Here is a 27,806-nt window from a genome sequence, read left to right as displayed (position 1 = left end):
TATTCAAATAAACTTGGTTTTAGCGTGGGAAAATGTGACACGTACAGTAGGATGAGGTCACATTGATGGTCACGTGACACATCCTCCCCTTACAGTAAAATCCAATATGGCGGAAAAATCGGGCCCTACGCGGCCTAGGCGGCGATGTCAACATTTCAACTGAAGACGACTGTTGCAGGACAACGCCGACGTGACGATGAAGGAGCGACAGAAAAAGAAGAAAGGAAGGACGTGGGCGGAAGCCGCGAAGACGGTATAAAAATATCGCGTGTGGCCCTTCAATTCGCCTACTTGTGTGACTTCTGTTACAATATCCACGCACACACACTACAGTACAGGCCCAGTTTGTGTTTTTAGCTGCGTGTCACCATAAATGCTCAATAAAGTTGTTCTATACTAAACACGAAGAACGTATGTGTGTTGAGGAGTTGAGTCGATTTACGGCGCGATCAGGGCGCGGAAGCTAACCCAAGTAGCCTTGTAATGGTTTTGCCACCCCCTAGTTCCAACCTTATTTCACAAAGGCTCAATTAAAACACTAAAATAATACGTCGTTTATTATTCATTTCGGCCTGTTCGATATGTGTAACCGTGACGCCAGAACGCAGAAAATTGCTAATGACAGCTAGCCTGGCGTGCGAATAAGTCAAAACACAGCAGTCCGTGTTACCCAATAACTACATCATCATAGCTTGTGTCTGACTTCCTTAGTAGTACTTCCTTAGTTTAATGTTCTAACAGTAAATGTAACAAGCTCAAATCTAGGGTACAAAGACTAGTAAAGTGTGAGATGAGTATTTTGCACAATAAACTACAGTAGTAATTCCCAACTATGGTTGCCAGATTGGAACACAAACACGCCGTAGAACCCGCGAAGTTGATTGACAACAGCCCAAATGACAAGTTGTTTGTAAAACGCTGGGATTTCTTTTAAACAGCTTTTGGACAAGTTCAACAAACATACTTGATGAAGTCATGTCTAATGTCTCATTTTCATGTCCTAGGTCCTGGAAAAATACCCCAACACCCCTATGAGCCATAAAGAAATCTTGCAGGTTATCCAAAGAGAAAGACTCAAAGAAATAAGGTATATAACAAAATAATAATAATAACAAAAATACAAAATGAATAAGTTATGTTTTCACCGCTGTAGTCAATGTTCACATTTCTTGTCATCTCAAATACTCTTCTAATTGTTTTCATTTCTTTTCTTTTTTTTTTTTTTTTTACGTATCATTGTCATTGTTGTCATCCAGAAGGTAAGGAAAACATTTGACTCCACCAACCACCCCAGCTTTACCACTTATCTAACAGACTCACTGTTTGAATGACTTTTACTAACATTAACATGTCCTGTATTATATTGCATGAAGACTGCAGCGATCTGCCTGCATTTAAATACAACAGTAATCATAAAACAGTGTATACAAGTATATACTTTTTGGGGGTTGTAGCAGCTAACATACTGAAGACATTACACCTAAGTTTGAACATTTCATTAAGTGATTCTTTTTTTTACCACAAACGGTACATGCGCTCCACTTAAGTTCTGCTTTCGATAAACGCTGAGTCTTGCCCGGTTTGTGTATTGTGTCTTACATATACAATAAAATATGAGTACAGCAAAATTTGATTTTGGCACCTACAGAGGTATCACAATCTGCTAGAAGGCTAAAAATTTCTCTCTCTTCACCACCGATGCAGCGGAACGTCACCGTTGGCATGTCTGAATGCAATGTTGCACACAAACTCCCGCGGGGAGGAGGGCATCTTTTACAAAGTTCCAGGCAGAATGGGCGTCTACACATTAAAGGTCAGTTTGAACACTCTGAATCCACAAAGACCTCAAAATATGCCGAGCTGTAACCGTTTCGTGTATTTTCAAAGAAGGACGCCTCGGAGGTGGCCACTGAGTTGTCAGAGGAAGACTCCGATGAGAGCAGCGACAACCTCTCCGACTCCCGAAGCTCGGAAAACAACAGCGGCCCTCGGGAAGGCAGGAGGAGACGCTGGATACGACGACCAGGTAATTGTAGCAGGAACTGATCCACAGACGCTGGCACCATCACTTGACATGCAAAACAACAGCTTCAAGTGAAAGATTAAAAAATCTGATTTTGTGTTGTTCCTAACAATGATCCTATAGAGTGTTTTCCCTAGAGATGCCACAAATGATTATTTTCAGGCAGCTACTCCTCAGTTGTTTGTATAATTAGTCAAATCTGCTAAATAATTCAGGATATTTATTGTTATATGACTCACATTGTTTTCCAGTGCACAAGTACGTTTCTTATTTTGATTTGTTATAAAGACGGTCAAATGCTTTGAGGATTATAGAATATTTACTTGTTCATAGATACGTGCGAAATTTCCGATTCTTAGATTATTTGCGATTCGGCCGTGGAAGATTCGAGAACGATTCACAAACATCCAAATTCCGATTATTGAATTATACCAGGTATAGCGGAAGTAAAACACAGTCAGCGCGGTCTTTGGGACGCAATGAGGAATGGACCGAGAGTAAATATCATGCTCAACTCATGCCGCTAGATTAAAAAAAAAAAAAAAACAATCATACATGACTCGGGCCGACAGCGGCTACAAACAACGCCCAGCTGCTAGTTGCTACAAACATACGGCTACAGTAGATATCATATATATGTAGAACTGGATGCAAAATGACAGACTTGCCGGCGTTAGTAAACAGCCGCCATCTTAAAGCAGTAGACTTTTCGAGAAGGCTCTGTTGTAGCGAACCTAATTAACTTTTTAGCTAAAATACTCCTAAATCAGCAAAATCTTGTCTTGAATCTATCTTTAAATGATGAAACAGTTTAAAAACTTTGACATGTCAAAAGTAGACAGAAGGGGAAATTATGGAATAACGGGAGCAATTTTAAAAAACTGTAACGGTTGATTCACAACATTAAATTAATTGAATGTAGTTTAAAGCTGCTAATACGGAATGGGGACTGGAGTATTTTATTTACTGTTATTTTTGTATATTTGTTTACTGTTATATGTTAACTTGATACTAAAATAGTAGTTTGGTTTAGCCTGAGAGGATTTTTGAACAATTTTGGAACTAATGTACAAAATATTTTAAAAAAAATAATAATAAAAAAAAAAAGGAGGGGGTTGCATCAATAATCGTTTTATAATCGAATCGGAGCCTCTGAATCGTAATCGAATCGTTAGGTGCCCAAAGATTCCCAGCTCTATTTACCCCCTTTTTTTGTTTTAAATAAACAACTTGGGGTGTATTATTTAGCTTTTCGTTATTTTTTTAATGTATAATTTAAAGATTAGATGACATTATTATTATTCTTTTAAATTACGGTTCCTTTTGTTTTTGTTTAATAAGGAATTTTATTTCAAGTATTCACGATTTACTTAAGTTTTCATTATTTCCTTAATATTTTGGTATTTACTGCTTGCTAATACGTATTTGTCTTACTGCTTGCTAATAGGTATTTATCTGTTAATCCATTTGGGATATTTTTTGATGATTTAGGGCTATAAATAAATTTGACTTCACTTAATGGTGAAGCCCTAATTTTTACTTCACGTTGTTGTCTCTCGGTAATCCCATAGGCGCGTCTTTTGTGCCTCTGCCGAGGTTTCAGTTTCATCAAAACAAAGAGCGCTGCATTATACGGTGGGTGTGCCGTCCTCAGGAAGTTTATTTTGTAACATCTGTGTTTTGTGTCTCAACAGTTCCCTCCAAGCTGCCCTCACAGCAGCAGCCGACATCCCCTCAGCCTCGCTGCTCGTCTCCGTCCGTCGCTGCCAAGCTCATCTCGCCCTCACAGAAGCACAGCAAGAAAGCGCTCAAACAGGTAAGCAGATGAGTCCACTGTAGCTATTCACATTTATCAGTGTTAGATTGACAAGGGCAGGCTGTCATTTGTAGATTATGTAGATTTTTATTTAGTAGTCTGAGGTTTTGTTTTGTTGTTGCATTTGTTTGGCAGCAAAACAACACTAGTGCGCGGAAATGCTAACATCCAAGCCTCAAACATATGCTATCTATTTTCATGACCTTATCTGGTCATATGAGAATTTTTTTGACAAAAATGAATGATACAGGGGTATTTTAAAGTAAAAGATGCCACTAGGAATTAATAACCAGAATTTGAAAAACAGTTGCTCAAAGTCTTTATTAAGTACAGGTAAGGCCATGGGTTACGACCAGTTCCTACCCTGACAACGTAACCGGAATTTCTGCGCCAGTCGAATTAACCCTTTAAAAGTTCAAAATAACTATCCAAAATGTCCAAAAGTATTGTATTTTGTTTAATAGGGGAGGATACACTGCCCTCTGGTGACAGTGTTGGGTCTGGCTGGACTGTCGTTCAAAAATGCTTCCATACTGGAGCACTCAGACGTTTCACATGGTAAGGCCATGGGTTACGACCAGTTCCTACCCTGACAACGTAACCCGAATTTCTGCGCCAGTCGAATTAACCCTTTAAAAGTTCAAAATAACTATCCAAAATGTCCAAAAGTATTGTATTTTGTTTAACAGGGGAGGATACACTGCCCTCTGGTGACAGTGTTGGGTCTGACTGGACTGTCGTTCAATAATGCTTCCATACTGGAGCACTCAGACGTTTCACATGGATAAAGGATAGCTGCGCTCTGGTTTGGCCCACATAAGGCTGTAATTTGCTTCAGCTAATATATGTTTTTGTATGCATTTGTAATTAAGTTGAGAGCTACAGTTTTTGGTGTTACGTGTGAGCGATTTGCTATGAGAATTGTAAATACGTCAGCATTAGTAGCATTTAAACTAGAGGACTTTTGTGAAGCAAATTAGGCTATTTTAATCTGCTAAATTTACATTTTGATCAGACTAAATGGACGTTTGAACACCAATCATTTTGTGTCGAGTGTTTTATTGTTAAAATGTGTGTCGTTTTGAACAGACATGTGCATATGTGTGTTACAGCTTCACAAATTGTCAAAAGTGAAAGAAGTAAAAAACTTCAAAAAGCACAATTGCTTTATTTGCTGTCTGTCAAGATGAACAACTCGGACAGAACAAGTCAATAAAGTTAATAAAGTATAGTAAAAAACAAGAAACTGTAAGGAACAGTTAGGTACTGTTTGTGCGACTAAAAAAAAAATAATAATAAGGTTGGAGACAAAATGGCGGACAAGACTCTGGCGTCGTAAATTTGAAATCATGTAAATCGAGTACGTCGTAACCCAGGGACTACCTGTATGCAAATTGTGACTATCTTAGACCTCTCATAATCGATAAAAAAAAACGTTTTAAAAAACAAAAGTCGATGCTTACGAGTCCAGCCATTTTTTGATGCTAGTTATACCTGTACACATACACACTGATAGCAAAACACTGGTTCATGTGATAATGGGTATTAATGACATCACAAGAAAGTGCTGGTAATCTTGGATACTCGCATTTGATTGGCTAAAATTGCACCAACATTGATCAAATGTCTTGCCCCCATGCCAAGTGTCCACATCCTGGAAATACTGGCTTTTATTTAGGTTTTTCTTCCACTATTACGCTTCAGAAAAATGAAATCCGGCATTTTTTACATTAAACAAGATTCTTTCTACTGGGATGCACATACACTGAAAAAAATAACTGGTGGATTTACTTGATAAAATCACTAACAAGTTGCACTTACCGTAATTTCCCGAATATGACGCACACTTTTTCCCCCCAAAATCAACATGTAAAATCATGGTGCGCATTATAAACGGGTACATGGATGGAGACAGAAATATATATATATATTATATATAAAAAAAAACGTTTTTTTTTTTTTTTTTTTATTGACACGTCCACGTTGTGTTGAAGAAACGTATGCGGGGATCCGTTGCCGACCATCACGGTTCGTGACGTCACCATTTTGTTTCGGTAATACTTCACTCTGATCGGCCGAATGATTTCGTCCGTGTTAAATTCTGCTTTTTTCACTCTTCATAAAGCACAGAATTTAGTTTCTTGAACTCATTTGAGTCAACGTTTATTGCGGTTCCGCAACTCGGACCATAACAAACGTAACAACACAGACTTCCTGTGTGTGTCCGTCAACTATATCTGTCCCTCGGGAAACTCAAACCCAAATAACAATAGTTCCTACTGTTACTGTCGTGTCGACAGCAATGAGCTCTCTCGGATTTTCGATTTACATTCTCACTTTCATTTTACCGTATCAAGCCATGGAAGAAACATTTATTCATCATGATGAAACGAGCAAGTTATACAGCAGCCTTTAAAAAAAAGTCACATCTGTTTTGTTTTCTCCTAGATTCTGGTGAGTTGGTTATCAGATCATATTATTACCATACATATTGTCAAACTATGGTAATGTTTTGAACTACCAATATGCTATGCTTGTGCTGTGTTTCACCAGTCAGTAAAATGACATTTCTGTATCTGTACACGAGCTCTGTTTTCTTGTATTTTTCTATTTATTGGTGCTAAAATTAGGGTGCGCGTTATAAACAGGTGCAATAATTTTCCCTAGATTTTACAAGTAAATTTGGGGTGTGCATTATACACGGGTGCGCCTTATATTCGGGAAATTACGGTACTTCTATTAAGTAAATTTTACGGCTTGCAATATAAAGTTCACAAGCAGTAAGTAAATTTTACGGCTTGCAATATAAAGTTCAATTGACAAGCAGTAAAATTTACTTAATAGAAGTAAGAGCAATTTGTTACAATTATTTTATCAAGTAAATCCACCAGTTTTTTTTTTTTTTTTTTTTTTTTTTTTTTTGTCAGTGTAGAAAAGCTGGTGTATTTCCCTTTGAAACCCACATATGCACCAAACTACAATTCCTAAATACGTTCTAATTATTTGAAACTCATGTATTTTATAAATGCATCAGAAGTGCAAGAATGCATGCGAGTAACTTGTTTCTTTGAAACACACACATACAAAAAAGAAAATAATTCCTACTTTTCGATTGGTCATATAATGTGATTTTTCCATCAGAAGTATGGATATTGTCATTAAAAAAAGCTCATAGTGGAATTTTCGTGTCCTTCTCCGCATCCAATATTTACTTCTCTGTCGCTCTCTGTAGCTTTTTTGTGTGTGCGTTTCGTAATGAGTTTTCACACGACATCACAGATTGTACTTCACTCCATCTGTGCCGCTGAAGACATTTTACTCCAACTCGTACGATTCACGCATTGTATGTTACATAACCGTTGTAGTCATTTTGCTGTTATTAAATCGAGGCGAGTGGCTGGAGGGATTGATTCATTGCTTGTTAAACACGGCACTTTTTAACACATTATTTGTTACCTTGCTCTTGCTTCGCAGGCCTTGAAACAGCAGCAACAGCGGAACCAGCGCAGGCAGGCGGCGATGCCGACCACGTCAAGTTCTAGGCTGCTGCTGAAGACCATAAAAGACATGGCTGACAACCTCACCACCAAGACCGGTGGGTGAACTCGTCAACCGGCGATGTTTGCAGCCTAGTCCCTAAACAACATTTTATCACTAACAAATGTCACCGACAGATCTTTGCCTCCCCATTGTGTCAAGGAAGGTTTCTCAGCGCTCAGGTCGTCTCAGTGCAGGTAATTAAATTGACAAAATTAATTGCATACCATTTTGAAAATTGACCGGCTCCACCATATTTTTACACGAGTAACTTCCAGTCTGCCCGATCCTACATAGTTCAGTTGACGCAGGAGGGTCGCGTCTCGCGACAAATAATAATCTGTGCCATTCCTTTCAAGTGTGACGCGTTGAACCGCCTCTGGGACGTGTCTGAAACGCGGCCACTCTGCAATTGATGTGAACTCACTGCTTGACTTTAATGGCCGCGTTTCACTGTGTTGATGCGCCGCAGATGCGCGGGTTGTATTCCGGCCTTAAAACTAATTCTAAGTGATAAAAACTGAAACTGAAAATAATAATTTCAAGAAAAATTGAAACTAGCAAAAAATAGCAAATCCATATAAAAAATAAATGAAAACTAATTGAATTGAAATATTCTTAACCAAATATATTATATTAAGATGTATTGTATCACGATGAACAAAGGGCAAGTGATTTATTTTAATTTTTTTAACATATGCCGTTGCTTGGACACCGAGAGAAGGAATCTGAATGTCCCTGAAGACTAAACAGTTTTAATATGCCATATGGGAGTTTGATATACCGTGATTTCCCGAATATAACGCGCACTTTTTTCCCTCCAAAATCAACTTGTAAAATCATGGTGCGCATTATAAACGGGTACATGGATGGAGACAGAAATATATAAATAGGGTTGTTCCGATCATGTTTTTTTTGCTCCCGATCCGATCCCGATCGTTTTAGTTTGAGTATCTGCCGATCCCGATATTTCCCGATCCGATTGTTTTTTTGTTTTTTTTTGCTCCCGATTCAATTCCAGTCATTCCCTATATTTTTTCTAGATCATATACAGTAGATTTTGGCAATGCATTAAGAAAAAAATGAATAAAACTCGGACGAATATATACATTCAACATACAGTACATAAGTACTGTATTGTTTATTATGACAATAAATCCTCAAGATGGCATTTACATTATTAACATTCTTTCTGTGACAGGGATCCACGGATAGAAAGACTTGTGACTTTGTATATTGTGACTAAATATTGCCATCTAGTGTATTTGTTGAGCTTTCAGTAAATGATACTGAAGGCCATGCCCAAATGCATGATGGGAAGTGGAACCATGACTGCGCGTAGTGCTACCAATTGATATATCATAATAATAACATAAGGTGTTAAGAAAAAGATCAATTGCTACCTTGCTTCTCCACATTGCCTCCCATGATATTTCTAATCGAAGGGAGAGGGATTGTAAGGCTTTAGCCAATTAAAATAAGGCTCCAAAGGCTGCCAAAATTCACTCTACTCATTTTACGCTGCCTTTTAGCTCTCTATATAGGCAAAACAGCGCCATTACAGATGGCGCGCGACAATGCGTGAGTGGGTCGTGCAGCGCATGTGTTAATTGCGTTAAATATTTTAACTAGGGCTGTCAAAATTATCGCGTTAACGTGCGGTAATTAATTTTTTAAATTAATCACGTTAAAATATTTGACGCAATTAACGCATATGTCCCGCTCAGAAAGTATTCTACCTTTTGGTAAGTTTTACAGCAAGGCTTTTTATGCTGTCCAACAGCGAACTCTTGTGGTCGCTTTGCGACATGGTTTGTTTTCTTGCCAGTTCATTATGGCTGCACGACGTCTCGGGCTGATAATGTTGTGCTTTTATGATCCTTGGACAAGATTTGTCCGTAAGTATGGTTGTTGTAAAGAATGTGCATATTATGTTAGTAAGCGAAATGTTATATTTTTTGTATGAGACGCTTTTTGTTTATCTTTAGTGAACCTGTATAGCGTGCTAAGCTAACGTTCTAATGCAATGCTTGTGTACTTTTTTTTTGTAGTTTTACGACGGTCTAAAGAGGACAATGGTTTGAGGCCATTTTATTAATAAATCAGATGAAAAAGGAAGAAGTCTAATTATTAAGGCGTCGTTCACTAGCTGTCTAGCTTTGGAAAAAGTCGACGCTTCAGAGTGAGGACAGCATAGACAGATTTAAATGACAGTAGATTGAAATGCCCACTACAGTCCTTATGTACCGTATGTTGAATGTATATATATATATATCCATCTTGTGTCTTATCTTTCCATTCCAACAATTTATTTTACAGAATATATATATATAATTTACAGAAAAATATGGCCTATTTTATAGATGGTTTGAATTGCGATTAATTGCGATTAATTACGATTAATTAATTTTTAAGCTGTAATTAACTCGATTAAAAATTTTAATCGTTTGACAGCCCTAATTTTAAAGTGATACATTTTTTTAAAAATTAATTACCGCCGTTATTGGGATAAATTTGATAACCCTACCTTAAGCCTAAACTAAAGACTCTGGATAAGTGTAACATATTATGTCTGTAACGTTAAATACAATTAGAAAACAATTTAATTAAAAAAATATATATATTAAAAAAAGGCATGGCCGATATTTTTTTGCCGATTCTGATACTTTGAAAATGACGTGATTGGACCCAATCGATCGGGATGCCGATCGATCGGGACATCTCTATATATAAATATTATATATTATTATAAAAATCTGTTTTTGCATATATAATATATAAAAAACGTTTTTTTTTTTTTTTATCGACACGGCCATGTTGTGTTGAAGAAACGTATGCGGCGATCCGTTGCCGACCATTACGGTACGTGATGTCACCATTTTGTTTCGGTAATACTTCACTCTGATCGGCCGAATGATTTCGTCTGTGTTAAATTTGGCTTTTTTCACTCTTCATAAGGCACAGAATTTAGTTTCTTGAACTCATTTGAGTCAACGTTAATCTCAGCTCCGCAATTCGGACCATAACAAACGTAGCAACACAGACTTCCTGTGTCCGTCAATTATATCTGTCCCTCGGGAAACTAAAACCCAAATAACAATAGTTCCTATTGTTACTGTCGTGTCGACAGCGATGAGCTCTCTCGGATTTCCAACTTACGTTCTCACTTCATTTTACTATATCAATCCATGGAGGAAACATTTATTCATCATGATGAAACGAGCAAGTTATACAGCAGCGTTTAAAAGAAAAGTCACATCTGTTTTGTTTTCTCCAGGATTCTGGTAAGTTCAAGAAGTTATCCGATCATATTATTACCGTACATATTGTCAGTTTACGGTAATGTTTTGAACTACCAATGTGCTATGCTTGTGCTGTGTTTCACCAGTCAGTAAAATGACATTTCTGTATCCGTACACGAGCTCTGTTTTCTTGTATTCTTCTATTTATTGGTGCTAAAATTAGGGTGCACGTTATACACGGGTACAATAATTTCCCCTAGATTTTACAAATAAATTTGGGGTGCGCGTTATACACGGGTGGGCCTTATAATCGGGAAATCACGGTACTCCTCAGTTCTAAAAGTCACAAGTTTTTAAAGGATGGGGCACATTCACATATGTTAATTCATTCCTAGAGCAGTCTCCTTGTTATTGCACAGTTGGTATCAGCAATAAGGAATTTGGGCAGTTTCCACAACACATCTCACTAGCCTACCTTTTAAGTATAATCAGGAAAGCATCAAATTGTAGCAATATAATATTATGCAAAAAATTATAAATCAAGTTATGAATCAATTTATCAGTTGCCAGTGACGATGGTAAATGTCCAATCTATCTGGACTGGGAGGATTAGCAGGGAAGCCAGCTCATCAATTGCAGTGAATGAGTTAAGAGTGATAGATTTTTCTTTCTCTACAGGGCACTTGAAACGTAATAGGTGCAAAATCGATGTGGAGACGCCGGACTCAATTTTGGTCAACACTAACCTGCGGGCCCTCATCAACAAGCACACCTTCTCCGTCCTACCGCAAGACTGCCAGCAGAGACTGCTGCGGCTTCTGCCAGAAGTTGACCAGCAGGTGCCTCGGGCGATATTACGAGATAGCAGTTTGTGATTACTGACGCCTGTCTCTCATCTCAACCAGGCCTGCACGGATGGCCTGCTCAAGGTGACAAGCTCAGCTTTGAACAACGAGTTCTTCACTTCGGCAGCACAGTTGTGGAAGGAACGTCTGGCTGAGGGTCAGTAAAACTGCTTAGTATGGCTGCCACGATTACTCGACTACAGAGTCTACCAAAGAAGTCTTGTTAATACCATTTTAATAAAAATATAATGCAATTCAGTGCAGTGGCAGAGAGCTGGCATATGTTTGTTGACATATTGATAACACATAATATCGATAAGATATCGGCATTTCGCTTTCAAAGTTATCACAAGCCATGTTTAAAATGGGGTTCCAATACGTATACTTTTTATACTTTCTTTTACAGCAGTTTTAGCCTGTTGGAGAAGAGGGGCAATACAAGCCTGGTGGCTTGCCAGGCTTGTAAAGCACTAGAGGAAACCCTGGATTAATTAACCATGACAGTAATTGATGACTGCCGTATTTTGATAACCGGTTAATCGTTTGGAGAAATTGTTCACTTAAAAATAGCCCAATTACTTTTCTAATTTATTGAATGCTATTGACGGCGATAGAGGCTCAATCAGGGGTGAAAGTGGGCCAGAACGGTCAGGAATGCAGTTCCGGTATAAGATTCAGAGAAGGAACGCAGTTCCGGTATAAGATTGAGGGCTGGAATGGTGCTTTGATTCCAACAATATGATGGCAACTGTCAAAACGCTATATATATATATATTTATTAAAAAAAAAATGCTAAACTGCCACACATGCATTTCATCTCCAAGAAGAATACAATCTACCAACATCAGATTTAGTTTCAACTAGCAATAATCGCGCCTCGGATAAACCTCATACATACACAAGTGTTAACAACAAGCATAATAAAGTACTTGTGTAGCGTCATCCGTTTCCATCGATATTTATTATTTGTTTTATTCCACGGACGGCATGGAGGTTTCCCCAGCTGCTGCATTTGTCTGAGTCTGACGATGATGAGTCATGTCGATGTGCGAATCAGAGGTTGCGCTAGACTTTTTCGTTGTCTGTCATTTTGACTGACAGGGTCATAAAAATCCGGTCATAATCTATTTTTACCCGTCACTTAAAATTTTAAAATGATAATAATGACATATTCAATAGCAGTGTTTGTCAAAAGCGGTGCGTTACTTACTCAACTCTGAATAAATTGAAGAAACTACCAGCCATGTTGTGTCTACTCTCTGCTCTGTTGATTTGTCATCCAAGACTCGGGGTGCGTTCAAGTTTGAGAATAGCGCACGTACTTCTGACTCCAAGCTGTTTGTCCCTGCTCATTCAGTTAGGCTACGTTCATACTACAGGCCTTAATGCACAAATCCGATTTTTTTGTCATATCCGTTTTTTTCGGCGTGCCCGTTCAGACTGGTTTTGTCCATTGAGACCATTCAAGTATTACGCATGGGCTCTAATTCGCAGTCCGACACGCGCCGGTGCGCAGAAGCATCAAAACAAATGAATGACAAGTCATCCGTCATTCCAGGGATATTATATTTTGCTTTTCAAAAGGAGGAGACAAATAACAGACATAAACAATCCCCGTTTAGGCTTATATTCACAGTTTATATGGATCGATAGCATGCACGCACTGTCCGTGCATGTCACACACACATACGGGCAGTTTGCCCCGACTCTCCAAGACGGGCTGCAGCCAGACCCCTCTCCCGACTCTCGGCCGTGTAGGAAATGTTGAAATATAGCTCACATAGAGCAGAGATAAAACCGCTCATTCTCATGCTTTTCCTCAACCCATTTTTATTTTTTTATGACTGTTGTCAAGCCGTTGTCAAGCCTTCCCCAAAAGCCGTGTTCACTGCAAGCTAGGCGCTAATAACGCACAGCTGAAATCGGATTTGGGACACTGGACGGTACAGACCGCCGCGACAGTCTGGACTTCTATGCGACTTGTCCCGTTCAGACCGTCAAGTTACTGCCTGACTCGAGTCGGAAAAACACGAAAAAATTGGATTCGTGCATTAAGACCTGTAGAATGAACGTAGCCTTAGACAATGCTCTCCAAAGCTTCCTAACGTTTCCGTGTTTGCTACACCTGAATGCTAGTTCGGAAATTTTTTCCGAGTAAGGCCAACGACGTCATGCATCAAGAGAGACAATAGCTAATTAATATGCTCACTCGCCATCCTGTAGTCTGGGGTGTGAATTGCAATCTGTCAAAATGACGGATGGACTTCAGTTTTTTCCGTCACCGTTTTAAAAAACCGGTCAATGACGGAAAATATTCGGTTAACGCGACCCCTGGTGCGAATGCACGCAGCAAAGCAAAACGCCTGGACTCATTTATCCATTCAATTGGCTGCCATACTGACATGTGATCAACAGAGATAGCTAACTCTGATTTTTTTCAAATGCGCATGCTTTCTGGAACAGCAAAAAAAAAGTGTTGAATTGATGCGACAAAAAAAAGGGCAATGCAACAGAAAATGGATCAAATCTTTAAGAGCAAGGAAAGAATTGAGGAAGCTTATTTATCATATTTAGTTCTATTTGCTCTGATGGGTAGGTTCAGAATATCTTAGCTGTCAATGTGCACTTTGGACTTATATTTGTTCATTTATGTTAGGCTACTTATTCATTTCCTTATGATTTAAAAAGAGTCAATTTAATATTCAAAATATATTCCATTTCACTCTGCATAATATAAGTAATTTGTACTTGTTTTTCTGAATGTATGTTACTTATATCTTTACTATTAAAAAGGTACAAGTTTACATTAACTTCAATTTTAATATACATCCAATGTTCTTAATTAGTTAAAATTGAGATTTCGCATTTAGTATGTGGAGAAATGAGGGACAACAAAATTAGGAGATGGAGGTTGGGGTTATTGCTGTTTTTGTGAACTTTTATTTTTCAAATAATTGAAAAAATACAATTTTGAATGAAAATCAGTGTTTGTATGTGTTATAGAAATAACTGTGCCAGAACAGTTTTCTTTTCATTTTAGTAGTTTTAGGAGGTTTGACCCCCCGTAAAACAAAACAAAAAAAACAAAAAATTCTGGCTCCGTGGCGACCTTCACGTCAGGGAGTTCCGGCAAGAAATTCTAGCCACTTTCACCCCTGTGCTCAATCCATTTGAACTGCACTGAATGTCTATCGCCGTCAATGGTAGGAATATATAAAAACTGCATTTTATGTTTTCTTGGGTTGTCATTATATTTGTGTGATGTCTATCACTGTCATTGGCATCAATTAGTTAATACTAATTATAATCTTATTTATGTATTTATTTTTTAAAACTGAAAAAAAAGGGAAAGCAGAGCAAATATTTTTACTCAATGGTTTTTTTATTGAAATTTTTCCCTTTTTTTAATTTTTATTTTATTTTATTTTTTTACATTTTTTTTTACTCAACATTTAGTTTTTGCGTGATTTTATTTTGGATTGATTTCGACTTTGATTATATTTATAGGACAAATGAACAAAAATGGAAAAAATAATTATGCTTTTTTTAGTTTGAAAAAAAAAAGGAAATTCTAGTCATTAATTTGTGTAGTCCGTGCAAACAGCTGCACTGAAAAAACGAAAATAGTAAAACAATTCATTACATCAGGGGTGCTTACAAATCTTTGCAACTTTAATTTTTGTGTGTGTGTGTGGGGGGGGGGTTCAGTAGCAATATTGAACAAAAAAACATTTTAAAGCCTTTTTCAACCTTAAAAAAACTTTTTGGCTGCTGCGATCTACCCACACTCGAGTTTGAATCGACTGATAGATCGCAGTAATGAGCACCCCTACATTAGATAATTTGTGCATGAGTTGACTGATCGCAAGAATAATTGGTGATTACCGTAATTTCACAAAAATAATGCACACTTTTTTCCGCCAAAATGCACTTGTAAAATCATGGGTGCGCGTTATACACAGGTACAGGGACAGAGACAGAAAGGTTCATCATGATTCATGTTCCAGTGTCAGCATGGACCAGCACAATATTACCTGATCCGAACGACAGTGATATAATAATCAACTTTCATGTTGTAAATAATTGTTTTCATGATGACATTTTTCACATCTAATAAAATTTAAATGCTTTTGTAGTACTATTCGTCTACTACCGGTATTTACATTTTTCTGACCTTGTTGTCGTAACATGCCGGCTTGACACGGCCATGTTGTCTTGAAGAGAACGTATACGGCGATCCGTTTCGTATAAATGTTGACCGTGTGGCGAGCTAGGACAGGAGTCTGAGGAAGAGTGTCGAACCACGGAGCCAAGTCGTGTTGTTTTATTGACATTGAAACTCACAAAGTGACAACGTACGTCTTGCATGCTGCAGCGGGAGACGTTTGTTTACTTCCGGCTGTTCCCTTACCTAAACTCTTCCCCCCGGGGACTCCACAACTTGCCAACAATGGTTCCGCAGGTGAATTCTGTTAAAACTGGCTACAACCGCTTACTTTATAAAAGGTCGAGGCACGAGACTCATATTTATTGGTGCTAAAATTAGGGTGCGCTTTATACACGAGTCCAAGAATTTTCCCTAGATTTTACAGAGAAATTTCGGGTGCGCGTTATATTTCGTTGATTACGGTAGTCGACTATCCAAATAACTGTGGCAGTCCTACTACTGACTGATAAAGGTGACATCCGTTTAGCATACAAATTTAAGCAAAGATATTTTTTTCTGGGCAGGTGAATTCACTCCTGAGTTGCAACTGCGAATGCGCCAGGAAATTGAGAAGGAGAAGAAAGTCGAGCACTGGAAGGAAGCCTTTTTTGAGAGCTACTATGGTAAAAAGTAGGTTAACTGGAGAACATGTGAAAGTCAACCAGTTTCTACTATCCAATGCAGAGGTGGATGACTAGAGCCTCCTGACCTGACTCGTGTCAAACTTCAGTCAACTATCTTACAACTTGTAAAACTTGAATTATAATTAATGCCACCAAAATATTCTTTCCATTTGTAGTTCTGGACTTAGTCTTGAGGAATCCAACGAGATGACCAAAGCTGATTTAAATAGGGAGCTAAAGCATCGCCAGCCAAGAGTGACCTCAAGAGTATCGGAGGAAGCGAAGGGCACCAGGGACCGCAGCAGGAGCGACAGTGGTGCCGCCAAGGACGCCAAGTCCAAACTGTCACAGGAGAAGATGCTACCTCCTCTGAAAGAATCTCTTACTGTCCCAGAGGTGATGAAGACTAGGCGCTCTCAGCACGCCACGGATCGTAAGCTGCCCGTGCCAACCTCCAAACCGGAACCTGAAGAGCACAATGAGGGCATCATTCTAGAAGCACCGACGGAGCTAAGTGAGAAAGAAGATAAAACGGAACTCCCCCAGTCATCCGTAGAGACAAGTCTTCTAGCAGAAGCCGGGACAAAGGTCAAGGAGGATCCACCAACGTCTGGGGTTAAGCCTACTGAAGTGACAAAGGCTGAGCCCGAAGGCCCCTCAAAATCACAGAAAAGAAATCCTCCCAGCGAGACAGAGGATGAGGCAACACCTGAAAAAATACAGCGGATATCCTCAGTTTCCTCTGTGTCCTCCGTCTCCTCTGTATCTCCTCCAGTCTCATCCGTACCCAGTCAGGCCAAGCCAGATTCTGTTGACAACCAAAAAGTTCCGCCACTAAAGGTAGGAAGATGTTTGAGGACCTTAACATTCATCAGTTATTGTGAACAAGTGGTGCGAGCCATTACATGCCAGTAGAAGTCCATAGCTCGGCCAAACTTGTTTATACTATTGTAAATATTAAACAGGTTCAACAGTCAATTTTTTTTTAGCACATCATGAGTAAAAGATAATTCCAAGCCACAGAAAAGTCTCTCCAGGTCAGAGAGTCATGGAGGAAAAATGCTCAATTTAGTCTGATTGTCAATCTGTATGTACCCCAAATAGGTCAAGTGACTATTTTTGGTAATTGAAAAACAAACCCTCAATTTCATAAAGACCTCGCATCCACATACAGTACGTGGATGTTATATTTTGGGTAATGTAGGCTACAATATTAAGATTGGGTGCTTGATCGCAGGCAATCTGTCCGAGTCCAAATGGATCGGACGTCTACCACCGTCAATAGCAGCAAATGAGTGAAATGCAAATTAATTAAACTTAAAAGTTAAATTGAGTGGTACCTCTGTTGGGATGCGCAAATGCGGAAACAACTTTGAGTATTCGTTTAATTATTGTGGCCTTGTCATGGTTTATTTTGAAAGTGTTTGCAATCAGTTTTATTGATTTGAGTGGATGCACTGCCCTCTAGTCTGCCCATTTCACATGGCTGAATCTAGCTGCGCCATGTTAAGACCAACATAAGTTTTTGTTTGCGCTGTTTTTTTTTTTTTTTTTAATGCATTCGTAATTTAGTTTATGGGTATATTTAGCTTTTTTTTGTGGGAAAATATGTGACTGAACCATTTGTTAGGAGCATTGTAAAAAAACAAAAAAAAAGGTAATGTTTTATAGCATTTAAGCTAGCAGACTTTTGTTGTACATAGATCCTTATTTAATTGTTTTTTTATACCGTTTGAGGCTCAGCTCAGGTATTTTAATTTTTCATGTTACTTATCCGATTACTCGATTATTCGAACAACTAGTTCATCGATTAATCGACTGCTAAAATAATCGATAGCTGCAGCCCTATGAAATACAAAACAAAACAACACGCGATCGCGGTCAAAAGGGGAAATAATGAAACGGGTCCGTGACAGAAGGTCGACGGGGATCAATATATGCCTACCACTTAGGGTAAACCTAGGTGGTAGGCAGAGAGCCAATAAAACAACTAAAATACACTCACGTACCTGCGCAAGGTAGAGGAATACTGAACTAAGGCGGCAGACGATCAAAACCCAAGGCTGGGGCGAAATAACAAAATACAAGGCGACCGAAAGTACAATATATCGAATGGCGAACAGCAAGGAAATATCTCGCCGCCCTTCCAGTGGATTGCCTGCGTCTTTATACTATTGTTGATGAGTAGGAATTAGCTGCAGGTGCGATGTCGGGAGTGCCCCCACAGCCGGCTCTGTAACAACACAAAATCTGACCAGGAGCAGAAAAAGACAACCTCGACATACGAACCACTGGACATACGATCCTTTTGACATCCGATGTAAATTTGACTGGTCATTTGTCTCGACATATGACGGAATGCTCGAAATACAACGATTTACAACAGTGTCGCAATTTTATTGTTTTCCCGCAAGCACGGCGTGTTATGTGTGACAAATCAACATGGGTCCCAAGAAGGTTAGTGCAGTTGGTGAAAAAAGTAAAAAGGTGACGCTTACTATTGAAATTACGATGGAAATGATAGAATATGTCTACGATCTTGACGGTCCTCCTCCGTTCGCCAGTCTTCATAAGTTAAGGTGACAATTATTATTGTGACATCGGCAAGGAAGTTGCCAGATTCGTCAGGTTTTTAATAATTTATTTAAGAACTTGTGCAACACAACACGGCTTCTGTCCACCGTAGCTAACGCCAACAACAGCAGAACATGAGAAGTGAAAGTAAAAATTCTAACGCACCTCTCACACGCTCTCGTCAGTCTGTTCAGGAACAGCATGCAAAACACAACAGCAACATTAGAACCCGATTCATTAGATTATTATTATTATATTATTATTATTATTGCGATTTGTATTTGTATTTATAATTTATTTGTTTTGCTATGTGTAATTGATATTTGTACCTGCAGTATTTATGATGTAGTTAGCATAGGTTTTTGGGCTGTTGAACGAATTGATCGAATTATAATATATTCTTATGGGAAAGTCTTTCTTGACATACCACCACCATTTTGACTTACGACCCAGCTCCTGGAATAAAAATTAAATTTGTATATAGTGGAACCACTGTAAAACTAAACTGTACATAGCTACTCATTTGCGTATCACTAGAGCAGTACTTCTCAAATAGTGGGGCGCGCCCCCCTGGGGGAGCGCAGAGCGATGCCAGGGGGGGCGCATGTGACCTCGGGGAACATGCATTTTTTGTTTTTTTGCCGTACTGGAATAAAGTGTACTTGCACATCCACTCAGTAGGTGGTAGTGGCGCTCTCATTTTCAGAGTGCGCGCACTATTTTTGAACTAAGGAAGAGCACTCAGCACACACAGAAAACAGATATGAAGAGCAGTGTGCCACCGCCGTTTTCGAAAGCCGTTTTCCGACCGGACTCACTCACGCAGCGACCCACTGTCTTGTCCGGTTCTCACGTCGCCGCCCAAGAAGTGCCATTTTCGGCTTGGGATCGGCACGACGACCGCCCTCACCTACGGTTCTACCTCGGCCGCCGAGAATGCGCTTTTTTCGTGCCGTTTGCCTTTTAGCTTTGACTTTTAATATGGTGGGTGATGAGGAAAGACCACTGTTTACTGTGTCTAAAAATAATTATAGCGGACAGCCAGAAGCCAAATCAATTAAGACGCCACTTAAAGACATTAGACCCCAATCTCATTGATAAGCCGCTTGATTGTTTTTCAGTGAAAACGTGCCGAATATTGCCAACAATTGTCCTGCTTTGTCAGTGTTATATCAGTAATCCACTGAGCATTGTTAGCATGCTCACTGAAAAATAACTCCACACCATTGCAAAGGAGGTAAATACTGTGAGCCGCAAAAATAAAAGCTGTCCTGTCCAAGGACACTTTTTTTCCTTTTATTCAGTTTTGTTTTTTCGGTCAAATTTTTTGGCATATTGTCCTAATGAGTGAATGTTTCTAATCAATTTTAATTTGTTATTATTTACTGATTTTATTGCATTTTATTTTTCTCTATGGTCAAAAATGTACCTTGAGTGTATTTTTTACAGTTTGGATGTGACTTTTTTTTAAATTCAGGCAAATTGATGCACGTCAAGTCTTCTCTGTTACAAACAAAACAATGTTAATAAAGTTATACTTTATGATAAGTTGATCTATGTTACTTTTTCTCTTTATTAGAAAAAAAAAGGAAACAATGTTAGGCAGATGCGTAGTTATAATAGTAATTTTATAGACAAATGATACTATTTACAGTGGCGGCAGAGAGTTTGGGGGGGCGCGAAACATTTACGTCTTCCTTGGGGGGGCGTGACAGAAAATAATTGAGAAGCACTGCACTAGAGGGAGCCTGAGTATTGTACCATGTTTCAAGAATCAAGAGTTTGACTGCTTACTTTCTCTGGACAATTAATGACGTTCTTACTTTGTTGCAGATTCCAGTGTCAAGAATTCTTTCCGTGCCCGTCTCGACCAGCCAAGTGTCGCTGAGGACGCCTCTCAGTGCCTCCCTTAGCAGCCCGGTTCGCACCGGTGCACGCACTTTGGCAGACATCAAAGCCAAAGCTCAGCTTGCAAGAGCGCAACGAGCAGCGGCGGCTGCTGCCTCCAGGGGTGCTTTGCCCGCAGGTGACGCTGACCCAACGAAACCTTCCCCGATTCTGACATCTCCACATGCCTCGGTCAGGTTACCCATCAACACTACTGGGACGCCGCCTCCTTGCCCATCAGACTCTGTTGGTCCGCTCAGTCCTAGTCACGTTAACACTCAAGATGTTAGAACAGTCGATGTGCCGTCTTACGGGACTAGTTCGGACTCAGTATCCGAGTGTCAGGAAAGTCCTTCTGGACCAGCCCGGACCAGTTCCTATATTCCTGCAAACAATCCGCTTGTCACCAGGCTTTTGCAGGGAAAGGAAGTTCCTTTGGAGCAGATCCTTCCAAAACCTCTCGCCAAGGTGGAGGCCAAAGTGTCAAATATACATTCCAGCAAGAGAACAGCACCACATTCGGCCACTGGTGGAGGTCACGAGCACAATCCGTGTGACACAGCTGGCTGGGCCTTCTCTGACTATACCAGGCATCACCAGGAACCTCTTGATCAAGACACTAAGGAGCAGATCTTACAGACTCAAATGGAGAGGAAAGTCCATAGACAACCACAAAAAGGAGATCTTCTCCACCACGGACATCAAGACGTGTGTGGCGAAGCGCATCAAGATCGACCGTGGATATCCGTTGGCTTCTTGGTGCGAAAGAGGACAGCAAGGCCTGCCATGTCAGGGCACTACCTCCTCAACGTGTCCACGTACGGCCGAGGGTCTGAGAGCAAGTGGCCTCACCGGTCCACCATCGTGAACACGGACAGTCTGAAACGAGAAACGACAGAGGCAGCAACAGAGGGGACAGTTGAATTTAAAACAGAGCAGCAGGGGACGTCTGCAACCAATTGTGAGCAAGCGGGGCACCTTTTGCCTTGTCCCGAAATTAAAATCGAACCAGGGTTTCAGGATAGTGCCACTGATGAGAGCCCAGGGCCTAAGCAATTCTGCAATCAAGGAAAACCCGAGCCATATCTTCCGCCGAAGGATGCCAGTCACCAGCAGCCATGTACCTTCCCAACCTCTAGGATGTCCATTCATCAGGAATCAGTTTCGCCCAGTTACGGCGGAACCATTAGCGTTTCTGTACCGCATACTTTGAACCACAATCCCGTGAGTGGCGCCACGGCCGTACCAGATTCTGGGAGTGTCATGTCCTTCTCGGTGACTGTTACCACCATTCCCGATGACAGGAACGCACCACCACCAGAACAATCCTTCATTGAAGCCACTGGCATGGAGGACATGCAGTCCAAGTGCTACTGTCGGCTCAAAGCCATGATCATGTGCAAAGGGTGCGGGGCCTTCTGCCACGATGATTGCATTGGACCCTCAGAGCTGTGCGTCTCGTGTTTGGTGGTGCGGTGACACCCGGATCGACGGTTGCACCGTGGTGACCAGATTTACACTGGATGGTCTTTTTGCAGGTTGCGCAGCGGTCGAGTGCTCATCGTCTTTGTAGAGTTTGCTTGTTCTCCCCCTGGTTTTGTGGGGGGTTTTGGTGCTGCAGTTTCTACCCACATTCCTAAAACATACATTAGGTCCATTGAAGAATCTAAATTGTCCATAGCTGTGAATGTTTGTGTGTCTACTAAATACACTTCTCACAAATGCCAGTCTGGATCTCAAAGAGGCACAAGAGTTTGCTGGTGCTGGCTGGTCTACAAATAATGAGTGTTTATGAGTACAATGGACAAAACATTAGATGAGTTTAAAGAGGAAATGATTGCCAAGATGCATGGCTAATTTCATTTTACTTCTTGAAATATTCTGTCCATTGCACAAATGAAAAACACTCATTATTTGTATTGTATTACTCCTGAAAGTAGACTGCTCGATATAACTAGCTAGGTTTATAAATACTCATGCTCAACACGCAGCCCGTCAATACTCGATTTTCGTTGAAAAAGGAATAGATTAAGCAAGCTAGCTACATACAGCAGATGCTAGTGCTCAGCGTGTCCGTCAATACTTGATTGTTACTGAAAATAGATTGATATAGCTACCACTTAGCTATATAGATGGCACGTATCCATCAATACATGATTGTTGCTGAAAATAGAGCAATTGACATAGCTAGATGCTTGTGCACAGTGCATCAGTACTTGATTGTCACTGAAAATAGAGTGATGTTGCAAGCTAGCTGTATAGATGGTATTGTTCAACCCATGGGCCGTCAAAACTTGATTGTCACTGAAAATACATAGATATAGCTAGCTAGCTAAGACTAGTTTGACAATCAAGCTGGCTAGCTAGCTATATGGATGCTAGTGCTCAGCACGTTTTCTCTACCACGTAGGGTTTAATATCCTGAATTTTTTGTGAGTTGTGTATGTGCACTCTTTTTGGCTGTCAACCTTTGACCCAGAATCAGCTGGATGCTGATGGCTCCATCTTAGCTGCCACCATATAAGCGCTCTAAAAAATGGATGAACAATTTGTCTTTTGCGCTGTCGGATGCCGTTTTGAAACATCTGTTCGCAATCCAATCAATAGTCTTGTCGGATCTGATCGACAATATTTGCACTTAGCATTAGCTTGAAATATATTTTTAAAATAGATTTATCAAAGCTAGTTTTTAAATGGGAAAACCGAGGGAAAAAATGAATGTTATTCTTGGTAGAACCTCAAGACCGTTTTAGACACTTTTTAAAAAAAACAACAACTATTGGGCCTAAGTCAGTTTGAAGGCAAAAAAAGGGCGGTAATGATAATCACAGTGTATAAAATACCTCCTATTTAGCATTTGTCATACACGCACACCAGGGAAAGTGGAACTATATTTTTAATATCTACAGCCAAGACACTCTAAGAATCATGTATACTTTTAAAGATACAGTTTGAAAATTATTATTTTCTACATTATGCTTTATATGACTTAATTATGATTGCACACTGAATTGAAGAAAAAAAAACGCCCAATAATAAGGTAGCGCAACCGTTAAGCACTTCTATCTTCCTACTGCTTTTTGTAGATATTAAGTTTTTTTTTCTGTATATATTTAAGGCCAATGCATGGATGTACACTTAAAAATTTTTTTTTTTTGTCTGTTAATTTTTTTTTTTGTAAGTGACAAACACGGTTCACCGCAAATCAACTACCAAGAGTCAAAACGCTGACGCTGTTCATTCGGCATTGGGCGATTTAAAAGATGTGCAATAATGAAAACAACTGATGCAACAATTCTCTTTGTCTTTTTAAAATATATATTTATACACTCTTGACAAGATTATTGCATTTTCCCTCTGCGAGTGAAACTCTTAACATTTCCTGGAGGTGCAATAGCAACAATGCCAAAGTCACCTTTCAAAAAAAAAAAAAAAAAAATCTAATCAGATCTAATTTTGAAATGTCTTGCTAATAAATTAAAGTAATATATTTTAATTAATATATTTTTAATATAACAAATATATTTGCGTTTGAAAATCAACAGGGTATTCACTTTTTTTTTTTTTGCTGTCCAGTTTTTCTTGTAATTTTTTTTTTCCTTTTTTATTTTTTATTTTTGTAAGGACCCAGTGGGCCAGCATAGATCTTTTCATGGTCTTAAACATCCAATGTAATCTGCATGGAAATGTTTGAGTCTCTACATTTTTTAATTTATCCTTTAAAGTATGAGTCGTGGAAACTCTTTATAGAGGTTTTCAATCTTAGGTTGAACTCAGATCATGGGATTCTGTACATGCCATCCCAAAAAATATATAAGAATCAGAAAACTTTATTCGTCCCTGCTGGGCAATTAACGGGATACTGCTGCATTTGTTTTGAGGGGGGGGATTCAGGAGTTGGAGGTACAAAGCGTTTTTGTAAATCGGAGAGTCCACCCGGCAAAGAAACTAACCCACACATGACATCTGATTAATAATAATTAACCTGGACGCTGATGGAAAGAGTGGCCACCATTTTCAAGCTCAAATGTCATTTGTCCTCCATTTTAAACGGGTGAATGTAATATCATTATCAGCACTATTCTGTAAGAAGAAAAAATATTTTATCAAAAGATCTTTTAGACTATTATGAATAAAAAAATATGAACTAAATATGTCAGCTTTGTTTTTCACCCTACTCTCTCAACAGTTGTTTTTTTTAATACTACAAAACCTTTGCATGAATTCATTATTAAAGTTTAGAAATTTACATGACATTTTTAAAGATTTTTTTAATCTAAAAATTTGCTGCTTAATTATAAATGAGTGAATGATTATATTTTTAAATGAGCGAAATTGAAATTTAAAACTTCATGGACTTGAAATTAAATAGTGCATTCATTATAAATTATGATGACTCCATTTGAAAATGAGTGAAATATGTTAATCTTAATTGTAGCACAGGTAAGGGCTACATGCATGGCGTTTCCACCTCACGTACGGCTGGGGTTGCCACCTTTCAGAAGTAGAAAAAAGGGAAGGCCCCCTCGCGCCCAAAGCTTTACGGTCGAAAAAAATGGGGCATCCCCAAAACTCCTAAAATGCATAGAAATGTATCTATTTTTAGATGAGAAAACTGTATTGTGCACTATGTGGGCATGGCAGTTTCCTTGCAGCAGATTGTTTTTTTTCCTGCGGGTTAGTGAAAACAAAGTTGTGAATATCGTAATTAACATATGTGTTGTCGGCACTGAATCCGGTCACGTGATCCATTGACAAGCCAAATTTCTTAAGGGAATGTTCCAGGAGAGCTACAATTCCAGCAGCTGACTCGTCTACAGTCAGCACTATTGTAGCTCTGGCTGGCTACGTTTTACTGTGTGGTATACCTGTGTCACCTCAGCTGCAGTAATTTAGAGGGTAGGAGTGGGATTATGTCAAATTCACTATTAATCAGTCAATAGTATATATCCTCAGTAGGACTATTTATTCAGTGTTTATTTGCTGTTAATCTATTAGGAATAATTCCAAATGAGGATTATTAGTTAGCGTAACAAAATAAGATGTTCTTTATGGGTACATAGATTCATTTCATATTGATTGATAATAAATGCATGTTTCCAAAAAAAAAAAAAAAAAATCATTCCTGAAAATAATCAACCATAGTAACAACTGAAATAGCTTAGCTATGTTCCTATCAATGCAAGATGTATGACGGTAAATATAAATATAGCCTATATGTTACTCATATACAATAGCATAATAACATACCAAATCAAGCTCAGGGGATGTTTCAGGTACAAAGAATTGTGACGAAGGCTCTTCTGGGATCTTATATTCCGTTTGTGCTGGTCCCCTGCAGCATGCTGTTTTACACCTCCGTGAGACACTACAAAGACTTTACTGCCTGCCTTGCAGTTCGCTTTATAATCACCACCAGTGACTCTATCGAGCCACGGGGTACCCTCTTCTCACTCCAGTCTATTTTTTTTGGGAGAAGTTTCCCCTTTTGAGGATGAGGTGGACTGCTGAGCTTCTCCTGTTGACGAAGACATCTTAGTTTTGAAAACGCGCGGGGCGGTGCACTTAGCAGAGCTAGCGAGGTAGCTAGGCAATGAACCCGGAAGTGGAGCGCAGTGCAAGACAGACAGCAGCGGTCAGGCAGATAACTATCTTGCTGTCTTTAATATCTCCTGCCCTTTTTGTTCATCATTGTTGGCTCAGTGGTCACTCGTGAGCGCAGGTGTGTGTTTGTGTGTGACAGACGTGCATGGGCTGGGCGCACCGCCGCCCGCCACTCCCCGCTGCCGGAAGCGCAGATCGCGTGGGGTCGCCCCATGGGACAGTTGTGAAATACGAAATAAACTGCGTTCCGTATTGGTTCAATACAGAACTCAACTTTTAATTCCCAATTACGGAACAATTCCGTATTTCAAGGGACGGGTGGCAAGCCTACGTACGGCGGTGCCAATAGGGCAGCTGCAACCGGGAGACACCCTTGATTGATGTTTAACATCTCACTGTGATGGAGCAACGGCAGGGACGTATCCCTGCTGCCCCCTTTAGCTACCCCTTTGACCCCCCTCTCCACCAAATCATGTCTTTCCGTCTCAACTATAGCCAAAAACTGACCTTTTCTGTCTCTTCTGCTAAGACCATGGATGACCTCTTCAGTTTTGACATGGCGAGTCCGATCTTCCTATAGAGAAGCTGGATAGATGTCCTAATAAAGCCTCTGCAGCCAACCTCCACAGGGTAGATACTGGTAGACAATCCAGCCTTTTGATACTCCGCTACCAGCTCGTTGTACTTGACCCTTTTCCTTTGAAATGCAGCCTCAATTCGTCGCTCCCAAAGGACAGCTTTTCCAGGATCACTGTTTTGGCTGAACAGGACCACAGGATGATGTCTTGTCTAAGAGAGCTGGTGACTATCTCTGTTGGGAATTTAAGCTGCCAATCAATGTCCACTCTTTTAGTTTTAGTCGCATCTCGCTTTGGTATATGTTTTGATTTCCTTCCCCTTGTCCCTCAAAGTGGGGGATCCGTGCATTTGCAGGATGGTCTTTGGTTAATTGCATTCTTGGTGCTTCGAGGACCTCTCCCAGATAGCAGACCGACATTGAATAAACGCTGATTTTCCATCAAAAACAGTATGGTTGACATCGAAATTTTCGACATCAAGTGACGTGAAAACAACGTCGTTCTACGGTATGTCAGGCAGTGGTTGGGTTAACTTTGTTTTATAGTTGATGAACTAATGTTGATAAATAGTTGATTTATGGTTGACCGGGAAATTCGATTGAAAAGTCATTGAATTATGGATGAGTGGGCGTTTTGGTCGAAAACATAACATTGATTAAGCCTTGTTCCAATATTATTAATAATCGAATAAGGATAAGAATAAGAATAACGATAAGGTTTTGTAAGGATTTCAACGTTTCAACGTTGAAACAACATTAATTGAGGGAGCAAAATTGACGTTGATTTAACGATACAATATCGGCTGCGGAATGTTGATCCAACATCTATTCAATGTCTGCTATCTGGGCTGTTAGCTTCTGCATGCAGGAC

General features: G+C 39.6%; 1 protein-coding gene across 2 annotated transcripts; it reads left to right on the top strand.

Annotated features, from left to right (window-relative positions):
- The first annotated feature begins 65 nt into the window (after positions 1–65).
- Positions 66–27,582, top strand: asxl2 (ASXL transcriptional regulator 2). Of its 2 annotated transcripts, none has more exons than XM_057858656.1 (12): positions 66–253; positions 1,005–1,087; positions 1,705–1,813; positions 1,891–2,026; positions 3,718–3,839; positions 7,314–7,434; positions 7,514–7,573; positions 11,297–11,457; positions 11,524–11,620; positions 16,195–16,300; positions 16,470–17,133; positions 20,701–27,582. In XM_057858656.1, exons 1-12 carry the CDS (start codon positions 197–199, stop codon positions 22,231–22,233), a joined length of 3,249 nt encoding a protein of 1,082 aa, XP_057714639.1. In that variant the 5' UTR covers positions 66–196; the 3' UTR covers positions 22,234–27,582. The 2 variants fall into 2 exon arrangements, with proteins under 2 accessions (XP_057714639.1, XP_057714638.1); XM_057858655.1 differs by having other exon boundaries at positions 1,888–2,026.
- The last annotated feature ends 224 nt before the right edge of the window (positions 27,583–27,806 follow it).

This window comes from Corythoichthys intestinalis, chromosome 15 (assembly GCF_030265065.1).
Source record: "Corythoichthys intestinalis isolate RoL2023-P3 chromosome 15, ASM3026506v1, whole genome shotgun sequence".
In the NCBI taxonomy this organism is placed as follows: domain Eukaryota; kingdom Metazoa; phylum Chordata; class Actinopteri; order Syngnathiformes; family Syngnathidae; genus Corythoichthys; species Corythoichthys intestinalis.
This window is presented reverse-complemented; position numbering and strand designations above follow the sequence as displayed.